At 36.0% G+C, this 25,961-nt stretch overlaps 2 protein-coding genes across 3 annotated transcripts in view; one reads left to right on the top strand and one right to left on the bottom strand.

The window, feature by feature from the left end:
* Positions 1–223: 223 nt before the first annotated feature.
* The window catches only part of LOC136802065 (SMC5-SMC6 complex localization factor protein 1-like), a 68,973-nt gene continuing 43,235 nt past the window's right edge, over positions 224–25,961 (bottom strand). Inside the window, exons 5-15 of one of the 2 annotated variants that reach the window (XM_067058772.1) lie at positions 25,018–25,176; positions 20,952–21,130; positions 19,957–19,992; positions 18,929–19,015; positions 7,341–7,515; positions 6,656–6,973; positions 6,351–6,439; positions 5,297–5,373; positions 4,449–4,619; positions 4,126–4,245; positions 224–804 (exon numbers count right to left, since the gene is read on the bottom strand). In XM_067058772.1, the coding sequence (XP_066914873.1) occupies positions 440–804; positions 4,126–4,245; positions 4,449–4,619; positions 5,297–5,373; positions 6,351–6,439; positions 6,656–6,973; positions 7,341–7,515; positions 18,929–19,015; positions 19,957–19,992; positions 20,952–21,130; positions 25,018–25,176 (1,776 nt within the window). In that variant the 3' untranslated portion in view covers positions 224–439. The remainder of the gene's footprint in view (positions 805–4,125; positions 4,246–4,448; positions 4,620–5,296; positions 5,374–6,350; positions 6,440–6,655; positions 6,974–7,340; positions 7,516–18,928; positions 19,016–19,956; positions 19,993–20,951; positions 21,131–25,017; positions 25,177–25,961) is intronic. The other variant, XM_067058773.1, reaches the window with a different exon arrangement.
* LOC136802129 (uncharacterized) lies at positions 13,604–16,279 on the top strand. The gene is made up of 3 exons (XM_067058846.1): positions 13,604–13,895; positions 15,530–15,696; positions 15,918–16,279. Exons 1-3 carry the CDS (start codon positions 13,619–13,621, stop codon positions 16,083–16,085), a joined length of 612 nt encoding a protein of 203 aa, XP_066914947.1. The 5' UTR covers positions 13,604–13,618; the 3' UTR covers positions 16,086–16,279.

Below are 25,961 nucleotides of genomic sequence, written 5' to 3'. Positions count from 1 at the left end.
ACTTAAAATAAGTCATGAAAGGTTTGTTATCTTTAAATATCTATCGGTTAAGTCGAAGCCACTACTGATACAACTATATGTAGGGGAAGAAGGGTAAGGGTGAAAAAGAGGATCGACGAGGGTGACGAGAGAGACAGGCAGAAGAATGAATACCTACCATTATAACGGTAAAGTTTGCCTTGGGTTGGGTAAAAAGAGTTCGGAGTAATTTAACTACATAGTATTGAATCGACTCCATAGTCTTGGGGTCGTAGCTTCGAATTTCATAAACTGTAGGTCGATATGACATATAAAAGAGTGAAAATTCTTCTTTAAAAACTAAAAGAGACCTTTCTACAATAATTATCGTCAAACTGATCTTAACAAATCCCCGTATTGACCTCTGAAGTATGAACGAATAAAACCCTTCAGTAATAAAATCATATGTAATACTTCTCTCTTAGCTAAACAAAACGCGTTTAATTTGTTTCAAAGTCAGTTTGCATTTGAGGGGTATCTTATGCCCGTTCAGTAATTTGACATGCATCAATAAATCATTGTATTGGGCTTCAAGTTGGCTCGAACTGCATCTTAAGCCGTCTATGTTCGAGTCCCGGTAACTGGTGATAAGCTGCAAAAGTATTCGTAAAAATAATTCCATATTCTGAGGTTCAGGTGAAACGAAAGTCTTGTACATTTCTTTATTTGTGCTACTCATATCCACATTCTCATATCTTTTCAACAAGGTTTTCATTGCCGACGGTTCTCGGCAAATATCAAGTGGTGTCTTCCCATCAGCTCTTCTCAAATGAAGTAGGTCTCGACCTGTAGACAAAACCAAAGAAAATTATAACACGGCTTGGTAAGAGACGGCATAAACATTTAACAGATAACATGCTGAATGGACCTACCTGATGATGAAACTTAGATAGCAATAAGGAGAAAAACAATCATTAAGAAAATATTAGCGGTTAGCGAAAATGCATTAAATTTCATCATTGATTGTTGATGGGTGGGGGGGGGGTTAGGGAAAAAAGAAATAGAAAGTTCCGGTTGCAAAATTGAATCATTGAATCATGCTTGATGGTGGCATTGTTATCAATAATTTTTTAAGTGAAAAAACAAAGAAATATATGAATGGAAAAAGCCCAATTCAAATCTGCAAAAACGGCGATTTCCGGCATACTTCCAGTATTTTCGACCGGAAAAACATGATTCTCAAAAATCCGAATCGGCCACACTTAGGGCATTGCTGATACACATCTTTGTGCAAAAATCGGGAAAAACCATTAATGAAATCTCGACAAAATGGCAACAAACCGATTTTGACGGCATATTATAGGCATTTTTGGCCGATATTTTTTTTCTTCAAAAATCAGGCTCCTTCACATTTTAGGTATTGCCATTTTGCATCAGTGTGCAAAATTTCATTAAAAATATAAAGTAAAGCTCGAGAAATTCAAGAAAAACCGTTTTTCCGGCGATATTCGGCTGTTCCGGCGATTGTTAGAAAGTACCGGCATCAAAAATCAGTTTTATTGACAATTAAACCATACTTGATGGTTGGATTTGTTATCAATAATATAATAATAATAAAATATTACGCATCTTTGTGCAAATAATCAGAAAAAAACTATCATCCACCCGATCATACACAAGTTTTCAAATATCTCAGCTGTGGTGGCCTGTACTAGCACGCCCGCCACGGGCTATTTTCATATTTTGAAAGTAAGCGAGATTCTATGTCTCAGTTGTTCCCACTGACATTTATATATCCCTGGACCAAGTTACTCAATGCCGGCCAAGCAAAATATTATGCGTTTTTTACGACCTAGCTATTTTTAGTCTCTTCCAAAGAACAGTATATGTATTCAGAGGAATGTAAAGAGATGGAAAAACAGCTTTTTGAAAACAATGGAAAAACGGCTCGTCATATACCAGGTCTCTTGCCCTTAAGGGAGTTTATGTCGAGTAAATAGGTTTCTTTTGTTGTAAAAAATCTGCATAATTAGCGTGTTGTTACAAAATTCTTTTGTTTCAAGTCTGATTATGCGCAAACTTTTAGGGCTTATATTTTGGGTACACCTCTCTTATACGAAAAGGTACCTATATCTTCTTGCTCAGAATTTCTTAGCGATTCTACTGATATAACCGCATCATGACCGCACCATAATATGGAAAGCTAGAGCTCGAGAAAATTATAAGTTCATCTTGATTTTACTCCACTTCTGACAGTTTACAAGAACCAATTTAATATCATTGCGTTAAGAATTTCTTTTGCTATACATTGGTAAAAATATTGCTCCTTATTCTTAAAAATTGAACTAGTAATCGGCAAAAAAGGAAAAACAAATTTTCATTTTTATCGTCAAATCATGTAGAAACCGTCCGATTTGTATGGCGAGCCGTCTTTTATGGACTTTCATTTAATGACCTAATCAACGTTTTTACAATAGAATTTTCAATAGAAGTGATTGTTGAACTTTGACCAAAATAGGGACGCCATAGGTAAAACTGCGAAAGAAAATAAGGGGTAGAGAAATTGCTTATTTTCAAAAGTCAAAATAAACGAAAATGATTGGTACCATCTGATAGTGCATGAAATTCTGAGCAAAAAATTGTATTACAACGACTCTCTAACTAAAACACACAAAGAAATACAGCCGCTTTAAGACCAACTAACTGTCAGCTCTACTGTGATTTGACGTCTTGATCGTAGTACTGACGTCTGTATGTTTTTGAACTTCAAAACAGGTACAAACTTTCAAAAGAACTTCGATCAAAGATGGCGGATATAGCTTGGTCCAGAGATATGTAAAGGTCAGTGGTTGGTTCCAGTTTTCTGAGACAAAATCCGAGAAAACAAAAGCGTCGGAGTGCTCTTTTTAAAAATGAAAGATACCATTGCATTGATGTGTTAAATGTAAAGTCCGGTATCCACTTCCGCGCACTGCGACCGCACTTTTTGGCTTCAATCTTTTTTGCTTGGAAAAAAGATTACGTCATAAAAATGTAGCGTGCGCTCGAAGAAAAAGTTGAACACATTTCAACTTTTTTCAACCGTTACATCAGATCGCGCCAATGGAGTTGCTTCATTTTTCTTTTGACCAATAGCGTGAAAGCTTTACTCGAAAAAGTGCGATCGAAACGCGCGCAAGTGGAGACTGGCCTTAGCATCACTTTATTAGTTGAGCTAAATAGATACTCTAGGGGCTGAGTTAGGTCTCGTATGCGCATCGGCGTATAGTCATTTTTTCTTTTGATCATGAAAGTATAGTCCTTGAAGAGTCAGAAAACGTGTGTGGCGTTATTTGGATCAGGCACAAATTTCCATAATGGCGGATTTTAGATTTTCAACCCTTTTTAGCCCTCTTGCTTGAAAAAAATTTTTTTTGACTTTAAACATACCCTATTATATACCAATCAGTCACAAATTTTATGTTGATTAAAAAAAAGGTCAAAATCATGGTCTGAAAATTTCGTTATCTGGAGATAGGAAGCACTTACGATTTCGATTTTTTGAAATGACTACTTTTGGTTCCAGATTTCCGTGGCTGTAACATTTGATTGGCTTACTTAATTTACTTGAAATTTTCGGAGGGTCTTGCCTACCGTTCAAATAATAAAATTCAGGAAAAGTTTTTTTTCTACATAAATTTCCAAATCCATAATGGCGGATTCAAAATTTTCTTTCGTCACATGGGCTCTTAGGCTCTGCTAGACTAAGAAAAATATTTTTTGAGCTTTATACCTTGCATATCATATACCAAATTTTTTTTTCAAGCAAGAGGGCTAAAAAGGGTTGAAAATCTAAAATCCGCCATTATGGAAATTTGAGCCTGATCCAAATAACGCCACACACGTTTTCTGACTCTTCAAGGACTATACTTTCATGATCAAAAGAAAAAATGACTATACGCCGATGTGCATACGGGGACCTAACTCAGCCCCTAGAGTAAGAATGCTGAAAATAGTTACGCTTCACCGCAGAGACATTCAGAGATTTTTGGAAAAAAGTCTGAGGCACGAAATGTTGCATAACCATCACAAACCTTACGCGTTATCTTTTCAGTCAGCGAAGAAGAGTTTGGTATAGGCTACAGTTGTGAAGGTGTGACTGGTTAACCTTTTCTATTATGCACCTACCTCCTTTTTGTAACAAGAACTCGGCGATATTAAGGAAATTATTCTCTACAGCGTCATGCAATGCGGTAGTTCCATCAATGCATTGCGTCTTTTTACCACGTGTCAACGTTAAATCAATATCTAGAAAATATCAAAAAGTTTTGTGGTGATTTTCGTGCTATTTTCACTATTTTAATTGCGGGAATTTGCCTATTTCGCGAAATAAAGTCAAATGAAAACTGTGAGATTGCAACTTAAGTCCCTCGCATAACTGTATTTTAGATGATCTTTTATAATATTTCTCAAGAAATTCAGGGCGATAATTCACAATTGATAAGACTAACCGGGGGATTTCGTGAGTTCTTGCACAACTTCGTGGTTACCAAAGCAACACGCCTCGTGTAAGGGCGTCCACCCTGCGTTGTCTTGTGTGTTAACTTTAGCACCCATTTCGATGAGCGCTTTGATTCGAGGAATTTTACGCTTATTACAAGCCACGTGCAAAAGTGTTTCACCTGAGAGAACAAAACGGATCATTTAACAGTCGTAATATAAGAATTTCTGTCCAAATCTTTGCAAGAATTGTTTTTGGGACCTTATTCAAAAAAAACATATGCACCAATTGTGCCTTATTGAGATTTATCAATTTATTATCGCTATCGGGAAGCTCTCGTCGAAAATCTTGTGTCGAATTGAATTTGGAATTTAAGGACCATGATTAGCCCAATTTCTAAATTTGTTATAAATATTCCCGAAAGAACTTCAAAAACAGTTTTATTCAAAAGTTCAGACAACAATCAAACGCGCCAAAATGACAAAAAATCGGGTAGTGCTGATGTACAACTAATTTGAAAAAGTTGTTCCTTTAGTATTGTTCCGTAAGTACAATACATATTTATTAAAGGCATTGCACTTACAAGCATATTTAGGATCAGATATGGCAAAAATTTAAGCATATGCTAAACATTACCTTGAGCCTACAAAAAAATTATTTTCCTTATCTTGGTTGGGATTTTACGGACTTTCGGAATTTCCCTACTATTTTGCTTGGGATATAAGCACCCTTATGCGCATTTTTCAGCCTTGTCAAGCCCTCGACCTAAGCATCTCCGAGTCTGTTTTCGAAATTTTGTATGCTTACAAAAAAAAACATGAAATCTTAAACAAAAACGATGGATGTTGTGACCAGTACCTTTTCCGTTCGGTTTATTGAGTCGTTTGGGTGAAACCAAAGGTGACACTGAATTCGATGGTGATTGTTGGGCTACTCTAAACGAGGAAAACGAGAAATATATTAAAATTCGATATTGGTATTAATTACGTATTTGGTCATACCATTTTATATCCATACATGGGATAATTAGAGAAGAAATTCCAGGGGGAATAAAGGAGTAGTTTTTCATTTTTTCAGGGGATATAAGACTATTTTAATATTTCCAGGAGATAAAAGATCGATTTTAGTTCGTCCACCCTCACTTTTAAGGTATGAAGAGAATTTTTCCAAGGGTTCTTTTGCAAGTTTTATCATTTTCCAGTGGGTATCCACGCATGTCTAAGAATATTATTTTACCTTGAAAGGTTCGTCCACCCCCCCCCCTGTATGGAAATTGAATGGAGCAGACTCGAAAAACACTCTAGATGAGCAAGTTAAGCAATAATTTAATTTAATTTTTGTTATTAAAATTAATAAGAAAATGTTTAATTCAAGAACTAAACGCTTTTTTCATAAGAATAACTTCTATAAGAATATTAGGGTGAGATTTCAGAGTTAGAACAATAGGCCTATTGTTTAGAACAATAGAAAAATAAGAATAATGCTCACCCTCAGCCAAAGTACACTATTCTTATAAAAAAAAAGCGTGAAGTGTACTTTGCTTTCTGAATGAAATTTTAATGACACCAACGATTTCCACTTCAAAAAACTTGCTTAACAAAAATTACTATGCAGGCGTGATTCCGATTCATATTCCTCATAAAACCTGTGGTTTTGCCCGCCATAAAGACTACGGGCATCTTATCTGGTTGCTGGTAGCCTAGCTTCTGATATCCTCTATCGGGTCCGTGGTGATGCAGTTTTGTCTGCCATTCAGACTAGAACCGGTTATACTCCCAATTTTTGGTATCTTACCTTATAAGGGTCCCCGCTTATTGACTTTCTGAAAGATATAAGTTCACTTTACCAAGCTTATAAATTTTTTATACTGTACAATGACACGAAAAGACGTAGGATGGCTGGCAATACAAACCTGGTTTGAAGATCTTTGACGGACGTGCGTAATTGTGGGTGTTCCTTCCGAACAGCTCTTCCAGGATACATGTAAAAGTAATATGATATCTAAAACGAACGGAATGATTATAACAAATTATGTATGATGTTGTGTTTAAGCCACAGGTTTCCTATTAATCATAACACTGTATCGTGCAAAAAATGTCAAAATCAGTTCCAGTTATACAGTAAAGCGGAAACAGATTTCATAGATAATTTGACGAGTTTTTTGCTATCACTAGTAGGACTAGTAGGGATATAGAACTCAGAGCAATAACAACTCACAATTTTATCGAAGGACATTGTCTTTTCAGAAAAGTCTTTTATCCTTGACGGTACCAAGCAAGAATCCATCCGGTCTAGTAAGGCCTCGCATACACGATACGTTATCCAAGTATCGCCAATCTCATGCAAAAATATTACTTTCATACGGTGCAGTGTGCCAGGGGACTTAAATAATAGCAAGCTGTATTCTGTAAAATATCCACAAAAGCTTTTTGCGTCATTGCCATGATAATAGCCTGTAGAAAGTTTATCTTTCACGGAACAGCATTCAGCTATGACGCGCATAAGACCAATGAACATATGTCGTAATTGGAGAGCCTAAAAATATTAAGACAAAGATTTTAGTCATTAAACAAAGTATTGGGAAAGAATTCGGTAATGGTAATATTCTCCAATCTCCAATGACCGTACAGTTGGTGAAACCGAAAACAGGCTGAAAACATAGGGGAAAACAGAGCTTAGATTAACAAACGTTAATCAATATTTTTTCTTTTTCTCGCCACTTTAAGAAAGCTAAGAGAAATGCATGAATTTAATTACATAAAAAGACTGAAGACTGCCTGAAACGACACGAAACTCCGAAGCTCTTGAGTATAGGATAAATAAATTGATCTCTATTATTGACTGATAAATGTAATTACATCTATGTGTTTCTGATTTCATCAAAAAAAGGATCACTCCTTACCTCAGTCGAGTTGTCTTTGATTTGATAGAGCGATACTGTCATCTCCACAAACTCCTTGACAGTGGAGTTCAAAGCCAATTCATGACGTTGTCCCCATAAAGTTTGGTAAATTAGTGAAAGCCTTAACTTCTTCAATAAGTGATGATTTGTATCTTTGATGTCAACTTGGCTGCGTCTGAAAAACAGTTTAAGATAAAACATTTAAAATAAAATTCTTATTATTCTCTCTTCAGCTTTAGGATTTTTTTAAATGAGGACCATATTCCCACTGGCCTGTATTCAAAACCTAGACAAAGCTATATCCGCCATCTTTGACCAAACACTTTAGTACATTGTCCCCTAATGGTAGCACCAATTATTATATGGGTCAATTTATATAATACGTAAAACCTAGACAAAGCTACCGAGTGCGCCACAAAAAAGTTTCTCTCTTTAAAACTTAATTTCCTCGAAATCTAAAAATTTTAAAAGAACAATTCCTATTTCATTGGAAAGAAGAAAGATAAACTTAAATTATGATGGGTCATTTATTAAATTCGGTTCATTAGATCGAAAGTTACGCTCTATTGAATAAAAAAGTTACTTTCTGAAGGTGCTCAAAAACGTTAAAAATCGACCATCGACCATCGATGGTGTTTTCTGTGTATTTATTTAGTGACTTTTCTAAAAACTAAAAAAGTTTTCAGGAAATTTAGAATGTTTGTCTCATTCAGACTTTTCTTTTTTTCGAAAAAAAGGTTTAAAAAAAGAGCATGTAGAAAAATGTTTTCAACTCAACTCAATCCAACAACAATTATGCAAGTTGAATACAAAGGGAATGTTATTTTAACCACAACTAAGTACACGTTTTTTTATAAGAATATCAAGATTTTTTTGAGGCCTTCCGCTGTTCTTAGCTTTTTGACTTTTAAGTCGAAAAATGTTCATAATTGTTCTTATTTTCACCATTTTGTGAGTATTTTTGTCCATTTTCCTAAGAAATTGAGTGTTTTAAAGTCCACAAAGCCTTAGCTTGTTCTTAACAATTTGGCCATTGAAGCCTTATGTTCTTATATAGTTTGTTCTTATGTAAAAAACGTGTAGTAATAGCCATTAATTAAAGAAAACGTTGATAAGAACTAACCAAATTTAGCCCACAAAAAGACATTATTGATATAAGATTAGATAAATTTCAAACTAGGAAATGTAACCTTGAAATGCGTGGTGATAAAAATTATCTACGATCGAAATACCGTCGAAAGAAAACGAAGATTTATAAGCGGCTTTTTTATAAGAATCAGTAAATTTTGAACTGAGGCTCGACTCTTCTTATTTTCTCCCAAGCTGAAAAATTCTTACAAATACATTTATGTATCATTGCATTGGTTTGAAGGCGTTTAAAATCAGTTTTTCTGAACACTTTCCAAAATATGAAGTTGCGATCGTCCACAAACTGTTTTTTTTTTACCAAATTGTGCCTCGTATTCATAAAAGATTTCTTATAAGAATAGCGTACACGACATCTTTTTAACATTTAAACTACATTTTGTCTTGACTCGAGTGAAAACAATGCCCTGTGCCAACTGGACTAGATTATGCATTAATTACCGCATTTATTAAATTTAATCAACAAAAAATTCATGTACCTATTCAGTTACAAGGCAAACAGTAAATAAACTAGCCGTCACCCGGCGTCGCACCCGCCGAGGAGTAGATAAGCTGAACGCATCATAAGCCCTTTGGATGGTGGGGAGGGTAAAAAGATCTGATTTGTAAGCCCAAACAACGAAAAATTACCACTTTAAATGATTGAAAACTAAAAATATTGCAAATTTAATGTTTTGTGACGTCATTTGGGCTCTAAACTCCAGATATTGGATTTTCAGAACTTGACGACGTCATCGGAACCAAAATTTGAATATATTTATTTTCGAAAGTCTCTATATACCCACTCTTACCCCTCCCAAATTATTCTCCTTTAAATTTCCGATCAAATGATGGGTCAACCATCTCCTAACTCCTTTCCAATCTCGAGATATTGGATTTTTCCTGTTTTGATGACGTCATCAACTAAAAACGCCTAAAAATTCAGCCAAATTTTAAACTCACACTCAAGCCTTATAACCTCTCTCATCTTATTCTCCATAAAGTTCTCGATCCAATGAGGGGTCTCCGACCTCCCAACTCCTTTTCAAACTCGAGATATCGCATTTTGAAGTTTTTCCCAAATCTGTGACGTCATTGGGTCCCTTTACCCCTAATGTTTTCAACGGTCAATTCGCGAATTTTGAATTTTTTTTTTTTTTTTAAAGTAATGAAAATTATTTTTTCAATACTGGCAGCTTCATGTTTTTACAAACAATCCTCAGTTGAAAATAATTTTTTAAAAAAACTAGAGTAATACTTTGTCTTTATCACAAAAACGTATACGTAGTAAAATCGAATATTTACATAGCTTACAGAAAAATATACAATAAATTAAAAAGCTAAGGTTATAGCCGAAGCCTGTCCCGGTATGGATATTGATGATAAAACATGGTAATAATAATAAGATTAGATAAAAAAAATAAAATTAGATATTTGCAATTGTTTCACTGACAATGGGGTTACCCTTGTCTAGTGAATCTAATAGTTCTTTCTGCGACCTACACGATCGACTTCCTCTAATACACATAGCAACAGCGCTTATTAGGGAGAAAGAAATCTTTCTTCGCAACCACGTAACCATTAGAGAGTAGGTGATGTTCTTTTTCTCACCGAGAGTCTCTGCTAAACGAGAGTAAAATTTTGTTGTTTCTCGCCCCATTCCACCAGTAGCGGAGAAAACAAGGGGAGTAAACGAACCGTGTTCAATTTGAAGAATACGTTCACCATAAGATTTCTTTTTCTCCTTTTCGTTTATTTCAAAACACTTTTTGAGGCTCTGGTTGGCGTATCGCTTGGCAAGTGGGTTAAACACCCTTATATCAAAAAAGGCCAACTGTCCTGCTTGCCAGAAACCCCGTGCTTTAATGTCTAAACGTGCATTGTCTGAGACAATAGCTGAGCGTTCGTTAAACTCCTCTCCAGTGAGAGGTGTAAGAGCTGGCTCAACACAAACATCCTTGCATGTGCTACTCAGAAGGTTCGCCGTCAAATTTCGTAAATTATTATGACGAAGTGAAACAAATCCTCCTTTCTTGCACGTCAGTGAATGTTCAATCGTAAACGTTTCACCACACTCGCATTTGGCTGGTAGACGTTTTAAATTCCACCCGTATCGAAGGCGAATCAAGTCCCAAAATACGTTCTTTGGGATATTGTACCCCTCTTCAAGAAGAGGTAGCGTCGTCAACCAGATAGAAGCACCTTTTTCGGAGCTTATTTCAACGGCCTTTCGCTGGTGGATCGGAAGTTGTTCGATGATGGTTTTCCGTCTTGCTTCTTGTCTCTTGGATTTTTCGGAACGGATTTCTCTTTTGATGCCGTGGCTTTCGTTGTATTCGTGAAGAAAATGCTTTCGTTGAAGGATAGCATTTGAGAGACTTCGAGTGACTTTGATCGAGTTTTCAAATTCTTGGTCGGACAGCTCGGTGTAGATAGGGATAGCAAGACCTCCCATTTTCGTTGGGAGTGAAATCAGCTGCCGCTCGATGGGAGAACAATGAATACCATCTGTTATGGCAGGTATGAACTCGTTGTCCAAAACAAAATCGAACTCCGCTAGCTCATCTACGATGTTGGGAATCGTACGCATCATGTATGTTAGCTTGTGTTTGAAACCTGCCGTAAAGCAAGTGTATGCTGCCTGCGGTTCGATCTGGGCAATTTTTGACAAGACTTTTAATTGGTCAATTAGTTCCTTGACTTTCTCCCGGACGAAGGACTTTTTATAGCCCTCCGAGCCAATCGTTGCTCCGAGATGTCTTTTTCCTTCAACGGTTACATTTACTTTGCTATCTTTAAAGGTACTTCTAGCAGCTGTTTCAAATCGTTGCTTGGTGATGAGCCATGACTTTGTTGCCTCAGGATAATAGCCAAAATCGGGACCAAGTGAACATAATTGCTTCCACCAAAACAAAAGCTCGTCGATTTTTCCAGCTGCAGTCAGGTCGTCTGCAAAACCGGCTGATACAGTATCGTGGTTTTTTGTTATGCTCGCATTGACTAACATGAAGATCAGGGGTATTATTGCGACAGCATATATCGCCATGGCGACTGGGTCTCCTTGCGTTGTACCCTCCTTCGAAGATATCTCTACTCCACCGATTACGAATAGCCGTAGGTTCTCGGCATAACAGTTACGAGCGAATATGGCGAGAGGTGGACATACGATACCAACATTGTGAAGAAACGCTTTTCGGTTAATAGCATTGAAAGCATTGCTCGCATCGACCAACAGGACGGCCTCTGATTCTTCTTGATCGAATTTGGTTCGCATGGCATGGATAGTTGACTCACACCCTGCTTCTAGCCCTGCGCAAGTTTGAAGACAGCCGACTGATGAGATGATTTCCTGACGAAGAGCAGCAGTGACGACTTTTCCGGCTATTCGTCTGAGGATTTCTCCGACTCCGATGGGGCGAAGTCCAGGGTTTTTGTCCAGTGGTATAAGTCTAGATGCCAAAAGTGCTTCGATTGATAAGGAGTTCACTTTTTCGGTGCATAGCCTTTTTATTACTAAGGCTAGTGTTTTACATAGATCAGAAGAGCTGGTGCCATAACAGTTCGATGTTAAAATTCTGCACCAGCCATTTGCATCCAGCCCCGATGGACCGGCACCACCTTTCGTTGTCGATGCAGCTTTTCTCACCATCTCCTCGTCAATCATTTCGAATTTGATCGGATGGACTGGCTTTTCCTCGTCGGTCAGCAATGCGTTTTCTGGTGGTTCCTTCGCCTCAGGGTGCTTTTGACGAAGAAGTTGGAGAGTCTTTTCATTGATGGGAAGGATGCCGTTCTCCATGTTATTTGTCAGGATTTTTATGGCTCCATTAATGTTGCCTCTCTGCATTTCTTTCAGGAAGCGTTTCGAGGTTTCCGCGATTGTTTTTGGTTTGCTCGAACTTTTTAAGTTCTGTTGAATTGATGTACTTTCCTCTAGCAGTTGATGGAATTCTCCTTTCATCCAAAGCTCTAGCCTTCTTTTTAGGTGAGCACTGTGATCTTTCGCTTTGGATTTCGGTGAAGGCTTTTGAAGAAGTAACTGAGGCATAACCATTATCATTTTGAATGATATGCTTGCTAAGGGAGAGTCATGTAACCATTCGTTGAGAAGATAGTTATTTTGTTCAATGTAGCTCTTCCCAACTTTGCCGAATGGCAGCATAAATAAATTTCTCCTCCAATATACAATCTTCTCATATATGTATTCAATACTTCTTACCACATGGGTGTTGTCGTAGTCTCCCCATGTATACAATGGGATCTCATTTTGAATGTTTGTTGGTATTGATTGTTCTGGTTGTTGGCTGTCATTTTCTGCTATTGATGGTTGGTCTGGAGTCTCGACGAGAGGAGGCTGTGCTGGAGCTGTTTTTGGTTTTGCTTTACAGAATCTTTGATGATTCTTCAGTCCAGCATTACCTTTATACCTTTTGTCGCATCGATCACACGTTTTCAATTCATTGACGACAGCCACTTGTGTGTTGGTTTGTGGTGGTGACGCTTGCATTTCAAATCTTGGGCTGGATCACTTCAGATAATGGGGCAGTCCCAAGAGGGTTGGTTACCTCTAGCTTCTGTTATTCCCCAAAATCCACAGCAAGTAATGAAAAGTGTTTCAAAGCAAAGCAAATCTATTTGTCTGGAAATATATAACGTTTAACGTTGACAGCCATCGCAAGATTTAGTTTCACTTTCATTTTCATTGTTTACATTTATCATCCGCCATCTTTGTTTCTTTTTGAAATTTTTGCGTTCAACGGGTAGCTTATGCCCCAAGGGTCCCAAAAAAACAAGAAACGTCAATTATTTCCACGGGAAAGTGGGTTTTTAAATTTGCGAAAGATTTGCACTGCAGCGACTTCTTACAAAAACGCTAATTTTCACACTATTCCCCTGACCACTTTCGTTTTCGTTTTCAACCACCCAGCCAACCACCCAACCAAAAAATCGGTCACGTAACTCTCGAACCCCCATCTCAAAAATCCATAATGGCCCCCTCACGGCTCACTCACATTCTACGTTTAGTAATATAGACAAGTATATGGCTGTTGACAATTATTATTTTCAAAATAACGGGTAACTTCTGCCCAATCCAAGAAAAGTTTCTGGTTATTCTTTTCATAATTATCATTTAAAAGTTAAAAAAAATTAAGATGGATGAAACAAAGAAGATAAATATAGAATCGTGTAGAAGTGTCAACAAAATGCTTTTCGGATACAAGATGAAAACTATAGAGCGGATGGTATGGAGTTTGGTATTGCTTGTTGTAATGGGAACAGGGCTCACTTTCGGATTCATATATTATCCTATCCATGCAGCTCTGGTGATAGGGAGTGGTACCTTGGTTGCTGTCGTTCATAAACTGATGTTCAAACTGTTTGAGAAATCTCCCAAGAAAAACATGTACACCAGACGATTGTTTTACTTAGGTATACTTTTTTGATAAACAACTAGTAAATTATTGTAGCGAGATCAGCTGTCCTTACTTTTGGGCACTTTAAGACAGAAGGGGTGAAAAGACTTTCTTATGATGCTTAATAGCTAAACATTCACAAAGTATTGAATCATGCTATTGAAAGTCATGGTGAGAAAATGACTATACTCTTTTTTAAATTGAAAGTTAATTTAATTTGAAATCTCGAAAAATGGGACTTTTCAGGGACTTTTCACACTTTTTTCTATTGTTTTCAAGCAAAGGTTCAAAATTTCAAAGTGGCATAACTTGAGTTAGGAAAAGTACACCGAAAAATATAGAGGTTTTTCCTAAAGTCCTAGAAGCTATCTGCAGGCAAAATATCTCAGACCATCTGATTATCCCTTTAAGCTAAAGCAACTAGAAGAAGAATCGCATGGATATGTTTCCCCACATCAGATATTGCTATTTTGCAACATTTTCCGCTAGATGTTTTTGTTGCTGAAGAACAAAAATAAATATCAAACCAGTTTGATATTTTTTCTTTGTTGCAGCAACAACATTTTCATGTTGCAATTGAGAATTATACAAAAACCCTCGTGTTCCCTCACCTCGAGAAGATTTTTCGAGAAGATTTTTTGCAACATTTTTATTTATTTTAACCAATCAAATTCGTTATACGAATAAACACAAATTAAAATCATCTTGAATCACTGTCACACGTGTTCTAAATTTAATTTTATAAATTTTGTTTCATTTGCTAGGCCCATGCGAAAGGAATCAATTTTCACGCAAATGCAACAATTTTTTTTTATTGCAATCGCACAAAAATTGTTTCCGTGTCCAGGTTGCAAAAATAAAGTTCGAAGTCAAATCACGCTTTTACTTGGAATTTTTATGTGCTTGTTACATGACCTTTATTTCTGATTGGTTTGAATTTATTAATACTAATAAAGTAATTAAATTTGATTTGTAAACCAAGTAACTCAGAGTAACTTTGGAATAAAATCACGTGAGCTTTCTCGAGTAATCACATTTTTTTTCACAGTTTTGACTGCACTGCTATAATTTTGCAACCCGTGTATTAACTACAAATGGTTTAAAGTTTAAAGAATGACGTGGCATGCGTGTTAGTTACAATGCAAGATTCTTTGAGGAACAGACTGATACTGTATGTATCACAAGGCACAAGGTTGTTGTAGGTTGTAATAGAACAGTTATATTCAGTAGAGTTTACATAGCTCGAACACTCACGGGAACGCAGATTTGTTCAAGATATGGAAAATTCATGATTGTTATACACTTTTTTTATAAGAGCCAGTTAAATTTTTCTGATTGTTTTTTGAGCCTGAAATTGTTTTTACCTTGTTCTTATTTATAGGTTATAATTGAGGTATTTTAGGCGTTATACCCAATTTGTACTACTTTGACCCCTAAATTGCTTGAATTTGAGTAAATTCAAGTTCGGCATAGTTCTTATTTTTTTTTGCGATTTTGAGCCTCATTGTTCTTATAAAATAAAAAAAGAGTAGAGACTTGTTTGTAAGGCTTTTTTGCCTGAAAGGACCCGAAAACATTTTCGAGTTAGGGAGACACTCGAGTTATAGAGGTTCGAGTTATGGAGACTCTACTGTATATTTTTACTTTTAGGTGGAATTATACGTGGTTTGTTGATGTGCGCCTTACTATATTTACTTAAAGAATGGTATTCATTACATGTGTTGGTAGTGATCACCACGTGGCATTTCACAAGTCTCTTTGTTTTGTTAACCAAGGACATCTCATTTGACGAGGAAAGAGAGCTTGCAAGGACTAAGGTTTTTTATTAATTGTTTTCTTTTTCTGTTACTTATACAATTCTAAAGAGATTATATCGTAGACATCTGACAAGTACAGGTATAGGAAGAAATTTGCGATGAAAGTTACACGACCTCGGGTCGCAACAATATTTGTCTTCTTAAAAAAACAAGCTAATGTGTAACCAAATAAATATTTTGAGTAAAACTGAAATTCATCATTGCTTTCTCTTAAATTCCAGGTAATGCCTCAACAAGCTTTCACTATGGAGGATGACGCAGATTCTATTCCAACGATTAGCGGAGAGCATGCGTGGAGAGAACCACAAGAGATTCATTTCTGTGATGGTGGTAATGGCTTTGGATTATCTCAAGATGAACATGGAGAACTGTGTAAATATCAGTCATGAGTTCAAAACGAATTTGGTTCTAAATGAGGCATACGGTTTTGTTTTGTGAAATTTCGAAGGGATAATAGTATAAATATAGTATATTGCATAACGTTGAACTCCATATAATACACCCCTTCTCACAGACCCACTGGGGACCCTTCCCAATGGAAAAATTGTCCAAAATATTGGCCCGGTGGGAAATTATCCTCCAATTTTTGTCCCTATTAAAAATAATCAAATAAACCAATCACTACTAAATTTTAAGCTATTTTTCCCATACCCACAGAATTTTCTGACTTGAAAACCAAAGAATTGAAATCCCCAGCCATAAAAGATATGGGAATATCAATGCCCATCGAGTTTCAGTCCGTTACTTTCACCCCCCACTGGACGGAAAATCCTACCGGGGCTGTGAGACGGGGGGTGTATGTAATTATCGTAGGAATTATGTAACTACATGTTTTTTTTTCAAGCAAGTGTCCTCCCCTACATCAGGCTCGCATTATGCTTAGCATTCTATTGTTCTCAAACAATAGAGCCATTGTTTAGGTACCAAAAACTGAGCCTGCATATGCTTATAAACGTTATGCTTATAAAAGAACAAGTGATACTTTTATGGACCTACCTGGTTATGCATTAAACACATATATAATTGATATCTACATAAGCGTGACCATTAAACAATCATTCAGATAACACAAATAGTGACGATCTATTAAAATTAGTCGTTTGTTTCTTATAAAAAAACACGTTTAGAAACCAAAATTTCATGCTCTTGAAATATTCTTTCATATTCAAGACTTCGAGAGCAAAAAAACATCTCATCAAAAAATTCATTAATTTTAAGAACATTGATGTATGCTTATTAATAGTGATTCTTATAGATAAATATGCGTTTTTTGAGCTGAAAAATTCTTTTTTTAGCCGTTTTTAGCTGAAATTTACCCCAAAATTTTTTTCCCAAAAATCGAGCTCCGTCACATTCGAGGGTTTATAGTTATGCATCTTTGTGCAAAAAATCATAAAGAATAAAAGAGCCAATCTTGAGAAAAGCTAATACCTAAGTAATTGATAGCGTGCTTATAAAAAAATATTGAATTTGGCCAGTTTTTCTATAAAAACAAGCCAAGCAACCAAAATTTCACGTCTAAACACATATATTCTTTAAAAGTAAGCCCTCATGAGCAAAAAAAACATCTATCTCATAAAAAAAATTGAGTAATTTGACTAAGAACATTGATGTTGTATGCTTATTAATAGTGATTCTTTATAATAAACATGCGTTTTTTTTTGAGCCAACTACAATTTTTTTGCAAAAATCTGCTTGAACCGTATTTTACCTATGATGGTACCTTACTTTCCTGCAAAAAATCAGAAAAAATTAATGATCCAATTTTTCACAAAGTCCAAAAAACCCATTTTTTAGCCGTTTTTTGGCCCAAATTTGCCCAAATTTTTTTTTTGAAAATCGGGCTCCGTCACATTCGAGGGTTTATAGTTATGCATCTTTGTTCAAAAAATCGTAAAGAATGAAAGAGCCAATCTCGAAAAAAGCTAATAATACCTAAGTAATTGATAATGTGCTTATAAAAAAATATCGAATTTGGCCAGTTATTCTATAAAAACACGCCAAGCAACCAAATTTCATGTCGAAACACACATATTCTTTAAAAGTAAGCCCTCCTGAGCAAAAAATCTCATAAAAAATCGAGTAATTTGACTATGACTATGAACATGATGTATGCTTTAATAGTGATTCTTATAGATAAACATGCGTTTTTTTGAGCCAATAAAATTTTTTTGCAAAAATTCGCTTAAGCCATCTTTTACCTACGATGGTACCCTACTTTCATGCAAAAAATCAGAAAAAATTAACGACCTAATTTTTCACAAAGTCCAAAAAACCCGTTTTTTAGCCGTTTTTTGGCCCAAATTTGCCCAAAAAAAATTTTTTTTGAAAATCGGGCTCCGTCACATTCGAGGGTTTATAGTTATGCATATTTGTGCAAAAAATCAGAAAAAACTAACGAGCCAATCACGAGGAAAGCTAATAACGAACGAACGAACGAACGAACGAACGAACAGACGAACGGACAAAGGTTAATTTATAGGACCTCCACCGGGGTAGGTCCAAAAAACATGTATATCATTAGTATTTCCAAACACAGATCAGATATTCTCTTTTTTTTCTCGCAATCCCGAAAATCACTTTTTTTTTTCTTTTCCTGAAATCAGCTAAAAAGAAGGGCCACTAAAGATACAGATTTTTGCCAAAAGTTGATCACTGTGCGTTGCTTTTAAATTGAAAGCAGAATTTCAAAACTTTCGAGCGGATCTATTTTCAGAGTCAACATTCTCAACCACTTTCACGAGGTTTACAATTTTTGAAAATTTCGATTTTGAAGTCGACGACCTGAAGCAATTCAACGAGGCTTATTTTCACGAAAAAGGAAAGAGCTCAAGAAAATTAATCCGATTGAAGTGCATTTGTAAAGCGTTGAAAGTGTTGAGGCATGAAATTCCCGGTTCTGAATATTTATTGGCAATTTTTGATTCATCATTCTTTCATGACAGACAATCATTTAAACCAGCCAGGTAATTTTCAAAAAACTTGATTTTGACGAAATATAAATTCAAAATCTGAAGATGATAATAACACAATTTTATCTGATTTGACTGACTGATACCATATTTTCGAATTTCTTGTCTTTTTCACCCAGCTTTCAGTAAAATAAGATTTTCCAAAGATTTCCACACTCCCTCACAAATATTGTTTTAAAAGGGGCTACCAAAACTCAGATTTTGTAGACAGTGTTTCCTCTTTGGTTTGCTAAGAGATAAAGGGAAAAACAAACACTCACATTTCTTTGATGACATCATTGAAGTCATTCTGCAGAAGGTCAGAGATGAATTCTGCTTGCTTTATGCAACTCGAGAGCAATCTTGAACTGTCAAAAGATACAAAAATGTAAAAAATTAAGAGATCTGAGCACTTTTTCTGGCACTTTGGTACACATTGTCTGTGAAAAAAATTTGAACCTAATCAAGTCGGCGTTTAGGTCCTTACTGAATCTTTATCTAAATTGTCGAGTAATTGAGTGTAATCAAGTTAATGTCTTATATCTATAATCGCACGATGAGTTATTTTTTCTCATTTGGCGCCCCTTCAAAGAGAGCAATTAATCGTTAATTGCATCCTGTAGAGAGCAATTAATCGTTAATCACACTCTTCAATGGCGGGCCAATGTTTACAAAATAGATTTTGATGTTTTTTCTTACATTTTTACTATCGAACGTTTTAATTGCATTCGAAATTAATTTTGTGAGAAAAAAATCTATAAGCAACAATAGAAGAAAAACATAAAGAGAAGAGAAAAATATAAAACTTTCAGTGTAATTTACTTTCCTGACGGGGAAAAAGCAGTGATACCGATTGTGCAATTAGCTCGTAATCACATGATAACTCGTACAATTCGAAAATTGCACTCGTGATTTTTTTGTTTCGAATTTTCCTCGTCCTTTCGGACTCGGAAAATTAATAACAAAAAAATCACTCGTGCAATTAATCTCGAATTGCACTCGTTATCATGTGATTACATATACGTCCTTCGGACTCGTGCAAATTACTATTTTCTCCTTTGTTACTCATGATTAATCGTTAATTGCACTCCAAACCATACGATTACTAGTACTAATCTCACTGTCGTTTATTTAGCCCCTAGGCCAATTTAATTTCAAGGTTTTGTTTGAATTCAATAATCAAAATTGCAGATTATAAAGTTTGAAGCATAGAAATTGGCCGGAATCAAATTTAAAATCGATGAGACAGAGACAACAATTTCTCATGACAGTTCGACGTACGGTCGATACAATGGAAAAGACAACTTACTTCGGTTCTTTGTTTTCTAATATCAACCTTGCATCTCTACAAAAATATACAAAAAAGAGAAAATTAAGAAAAATTAACGAAAAAAAGTTCAAAACAGGGTAAAACCAAAATAAAGTTTGAATAGCAAGTTCATGCATATACGTCTTACAGCGACGGAGACGGCTGGCTTTTGATTGACTGAGGACAATGGTAAATCAGCACTTTTACTATCCTCGACTTTCTTGGTCAAAACTGAGAGTTGTTTCTTATCGTTTCAGCCACTCCCCCGTCACTCAATACAAAAACTCGCTTATGACAATCAGCGGGATGCGGTAGCTAAAAATGATATTTAACTCTTTCAACCTGATCTATAAATGCACTTGGGTGACCTGCAATCACTAAAAGTAGATCGGGATACGTAGTAGATAAATGGGGAAGAATTTAGATAAAACTACCACTTAAAATGGAAAATCAAATTACATCTCCTCCCAACTTGCACAAGACAAATACGAGCAACGTTGACCTAACTAACGTTTTTGTTTACTGTTAATTTGTAATCTCCCCGCATAGGTTTTGTAATTTCCCGCTAATTTGAGATCTCTCATATTTTGGATTTTTTATAACGTCCTGTCGTATAAAATTCAAATGCTCGGTAAGTGTAATTGGTAAAGGTACCTAGAGTTTCCTAATTGAGGAAATTCGTTCACTTTTAGAGTTTCTTTTACATTTAAAGTTTCTTTTTTATTGTTTATGGCTATGTTTGATCTTTGGTGCTAGATTGACGTTAAACTAATAGTTAAATTCATTGAATTTCAATCTCACGCTAACTCTCGCATATTCGGGATAAATTACCCTCGGTCTAATTTTGAATTTTTTTTCCCGGAAATTTATCTCAAATTTCCCTCAAAGCCATGAGATTATTAGTACAGACCTTTTTTATGATATAGAAATAAGGCAAACCTCTTTTGCTGAAAAAGCAGAATAAACAAAAGCAAAGTTTTTTAAACTAAGCTCACCTAGCAGCTTCCAACAAAGTATCATGCATTGCGGTCGTTTCTTTGACTTCACGTTTCTCTTGCTTTGGGTTTTTCAACATGTGGACATACATTTCCGTGAGATCTTTCACTGGATGTAACATGGGCACACATTGTAGTGTACAGAACAACTCCATCTGTTTAAATGACTCTGTTTGATCCTGGATAATGGAAATGATATCGTGTTCATGCTTTAAAAATGGTAGCTATAGTTTTGAAAATAGAAAAAGGACATTCGATATCAATATTTCCAAAGTTGCCCATTTTTTTTGCGACGAGTCGAGTTCTAGAATAACTGAAATCTCGAACATTAAAGTAAAAGATCCAAAAAGGGTGCAAGCATATGTTAACTTTTTTTCTAAATGACTGGAGACAAACGATTAAGAGCGCTGAACAATTTAAGCTAATCACCAGGGCCCGGTTGTTCAAAAAATCGATTAGATTAAATCCCGATTAACGCTAATGGCGATTAAATTTCGATTAGTTAATCGCGGGGATTAACTTCCGTTGTTCGAACGTCAGATTAAGTAATCGCGCGGGAAAACTCTGAGAAAACCTAGGCTGCTGGCATCCACTAACGGATTCGTGCTCCTTATATAGGATGCTTAATAAGCTATATTTCCTTTGTCCAGAGATTTGCCGCCGACATTTTTAGCTGGCGAGTGTCTACAAATATAACATTACGTAATGTTTAAATTTTCTGTGAGGCACCAAATCATAGATTGGAAAATATATTTGGATTTTGAAAAAAAAGTAGGCGGAAGGAAGTTTGCTTGTTTTTCTTCCTCCTTTCTTGTTTAATGTGGAGATTTTGTAAAAGATGAGAAATTAGATTTATTGGATTTAAGTGCCCTGATGTATCTTCTGTGTGCACCAACAAAATTTTGCTTCATAAAACTACATTTTGATGCTTTAATTTGGACTTGCATGAGTGTATAATTTTTTACCACACTGGATTCGTTGATCACTTTGGCTCCAGATAATTGTTTTGTCAGTTCTACAGATATGTTGCAGATTATTTCAAGGTATTCTAGTTATGTATATACAGTACATTTTGGGGGTCATATTGAATATTTCTGACATTAATTCTTTATGATTCTACAAAAGGGAGTGGAGTGTTGTTGTTCCTTTCAACAAGGGCCTTTAAATGTTAAAAACAAACAAGAACTTTTCTTCAGCGTTGGCATTTCACTTTTTAATACTGTGTGGCCTTTGTATCTTTTCAGGTACTTAGCTTCAATTCTTTGAAGAGATTGGAGTGTTTCTGGTTGTTTTCTTTCACTTTTGTGTTCATATTTGTATTTTTTGAGCTTCGACCGAAGAGCTGATGGAAAAGTTTTGATAAATTTACAGACCAGATATCTTATCAAAGCAAAAGTCAAAAATAAATCTACAGACTGTACATAATGCGCGCATCAGATTGTTTTTTATCTTTTTTCTGTTTTGTTTTTCTGGTCTGGGATTCGAATTTCAAATGTAAACATTCCATTGAAAACGTTCGAAACGATCGTTTTTGCGCGCACATCAATGTCAATCAAATTACTCGCCAAGATTTCCTTTGCGAACCGGAAAGCGGTTGGTAGATCATTAAGCAGACCTATACTACCTGTGGTTTTGTAGAGGTCTGCGATTCAGACTAGGGAAAACCCTTTTCGAATGTTCAGTGACGTCATTTTTCAATTTTCGAACGTTCCCTGCGAAACCAAAACAAACAAAAGGAGAATTAAAAAAACTTCAAAAAACTCATTCAAGAACAATCGAACAATCTATACAAAATGTCAGGAAAAAGACCAAGAAAAACTAACTTCACTGCTGATGAGATCAGAATCATCTTGGAGGAATACGAGGCTAGTCAGAGCACGATTGAAGGAAAGTTCTCCCCTTCAATAACAAACGCTGCTAAACAAGCTCTATGTGAGAACATAACTTTGAAAGTTAATGCCCTCGGTGTTGCAAATAGAAGCACGAAAGACATCGAAACAAAATGGAAAAATCTAAAATCCGATGCAAAAATCACTCACACTGAGTATAAAAGATACGCCAATGGAACTGGTGGTGGCCCTCCAACAAAACCCCCAACTGAAGCTCAGCATTAAGTAATTTCACTTTTCGAAGGACGCCCTTCCTTCGAAGGCCTAGATGGTAGAGAAGGAGCGACGACCGTGCAGTTTGAGACACAAGAGCCAAGTACCAGGAGTTCCACTAATTCCCCAAGTTCCATTCAACTCATTCGGCTGGCTGTGGACTACGTGAAAACTATTGAAAAACTATCGAAAAGTCATGGATTACTGTGCCACGCAAATTATATAAAAAATTGTTTTGGACGCTACGCGTGAAAAAATTAGAGAATAATTAATTACGATATCTGAGCGTGCTGAGTACGCGTTAATAACTAGCGGAAATTAAATTGGACGCGCTAAATTGGAGGTAGATATCACGTAGAAATCTTTATTTAGTCAGGATTGTACAGTATATATCGAAAAAGCAAGGTTTCAACAGTCCCACAACCCCGACCGAAAGTGACTGTACCACCCCTACAGATTCATTCATCATTGTTTGTCACAGGAATTAACTACATGTGGTTTTTAAAAATAGGTCTCTATTTGGGTGAGCTGGAAGGATTAGATGATCTACCGTTAAAAAAACAAACTTCCTCGTAACTTTCTCGTGTCCACCATTAAAATTTTACAACTTTATTACGCTTCAAGTCACATGATAAAAATCATTTGGGCGCTTAGCCTGGTTTCCCCTTCTTTATTTATCGAAAACACACGCTCTAGGCGCTAAGAGGCTGCACGCCGTGATGGCCAGTACCGTATGATCGTCGAATATCGACATGCGTCTTCTAATTTTGACATAGCTGTAGGCTGGTCTTCGAAATAAAAAATCAAACATAAACAAATACATACCAAAGTTATCAATCAATCACTAAATTGTACTCTCCCTATCACGTCACAGATTGTTGAAATGTAAGAAACGTCAAGGGTTTTTTTTCGAAAAGAAAACTTTAACGATGTAGTCACTAAAAAACTAATTACCTTATGGGAACTTATTTTGGCGGGAACTAATTTTGGCGGGCAGCAAATATCCTAAAAAAATTTAATTTTGGCGGGAACTTGAGAGATTGAGATGTCAACAAGATTAGCAAGCAAAATTATTGAGTGCTGTGATTTACAGTGGTGATTTATTGTAGATTTCAGGTTTTTCATGATTGTTACATACATATTAGTGTTGGGAAGGAAATGGATGCCATTGCAGCTCATTTGACAGAATTTGTCTGGACTAAAGGAGGACTGTGATACACTAGCTATACCTGCAGGTTGCACTTCTAAGTGTCAACCAATGGGCAATGGACGTTTGTTTGAACAGGCCCTTCAAAGCTGTGTTGATGAAGTGCTGGGCTAATTACATTTCCGATGCCATCAAAAAATTTCCTTTATCAACAGAAGATCCGAATTTCAAAATTCCAACCCCGACACGACATAGAATAATTGATTGGGTTGACACAGCGTACCAGCATCTGTCTTCAAATCCCACTTTGATTCAAAATTCATTTGAAGTATGCGCAATGCGGGATTACGTCATCTGACCCCAAAACAGTCAGAAACAATGAATTTTATCAGCGGTGCATGGAAAAGGCATTAGATGATCTGGAGGAGCCAGAGGAGGATGACGAAGATCCGTTTGATTTGTAATTTTAAAAGAAAGACAAAGTTGATCAAAAATGAAATTTTTCTTGTATAAGTTTTCCAAGGCTTGACCACGCGTAATAATTAGAGTAAAATTAATTACGACTTTTCGCCAAATTAGTTAAATTAGAGTACGCGTTAAATTAGAAAAATTACACATTACTATCTAAGAAATAATCTTCGAAAAGTTGGCGAACACAGGTTTTACCTTCGAAGCGAGTTAGTTTAGGCGGTAAAAGTGGCCGTCTTCGAGACTCTACCGCGGCAATTTGTCTCTTTAACTACTGCCATTATCGGCTGTCAAATCTGCGCATCTCTTTATTTCCCTGAGACGGGCGAAAACAACAGCTATCACCTACCTTCAAGAGGTTCATAAACCTTGAAATGACTTTCGCATTCGGGTAGTAGAATTCTGACAAATTTTCCTTCAGAAGACACAAAGCTGGGTAGAAATCTTTCTCGTCCAAACTCGACTCGATGCCGTTGTCCCATTTGAGTAAAAATACTGCTCTCTTGTCCTGAAAATATGAGTCGAAATACAGAATGATTTTACAAGATTGTATGGTCATAATTAACCGAGTTCAGGCAGTAGACTAAGGGTAGAATTCAGCTACGATATGTACAAAATCGTGGTTGCTGGTACTTCAAAATGCAAACCTGGTTCAGAGCCTTCCCAAAAATCACAAAAATTTTCGGTAAATTAAGATAAAAGTTTAAAATCTTTTCCGAGAACGTTTTCCTCGTGATGGTGTGTTTAAATATGAATTACACGAATTATAAAGAACAATCAATATGCTGAATGGACCTACCTGATGATGAAACTTTGATATTTGATGGGGGGGGGGGGGGGGTTTAGGGAAAAAAGAAATAGAAAGTTCCGGTTGCAAATTTGCAAAAGTTTTGTTGACAATTGAATCATGCTTGATGGTCTCATTGTTATCAATAATTTTTTTAAGTGAAAAAACAAAGAAATATATGGAAAAAGCCCAATTCAAATCTGCAAAAACGGCGATTTCCGGCACACTTCCGGCATTTTCAGCCGGAAAAACATGATTCTCAAAAATCCGAATCGGCCACACTTAGGACACATCTTCATGCAAAAATCGGGAAAAACGATTAATGAAATCTCGAGAAAATGGCAACAAACCAGTTTTGACGGCATATTATCGGCATTTTTGGCCGAAATTGTTTTCCTTCAAAAATCAGGCTCCGTCACATTTTAGGTGTTGCCATTTTTCATCAGTCTGCAAAATTTCATGAAAAAATATAAAGTACAGCTCGAGAAATTCAAGAAAAATCGTTT

The sequence above is a fragment of the Clytia hemisphaerica genome, unplaced genomic scaffold (assembly GCF_902728285.1).
Source record: "Clytia hemisphaerica strain Z4C2 unplaced genomic scaffold, Clytia hemisphaerica genome assembly, whole genome shotgun sequence".
NCBI classification, from domain to species: Eukaryota; Metazoa; Cnidaria; class Hydrozoa; order Leptothecata; family Clytiidae; genus Clytia; species Clytia hemisphaerica.
The sequence above is the reverse complement of the archived record's forward strand: the minus strand, read 5'-3'. Positions and strand labels throughout refer to the sequence as shown.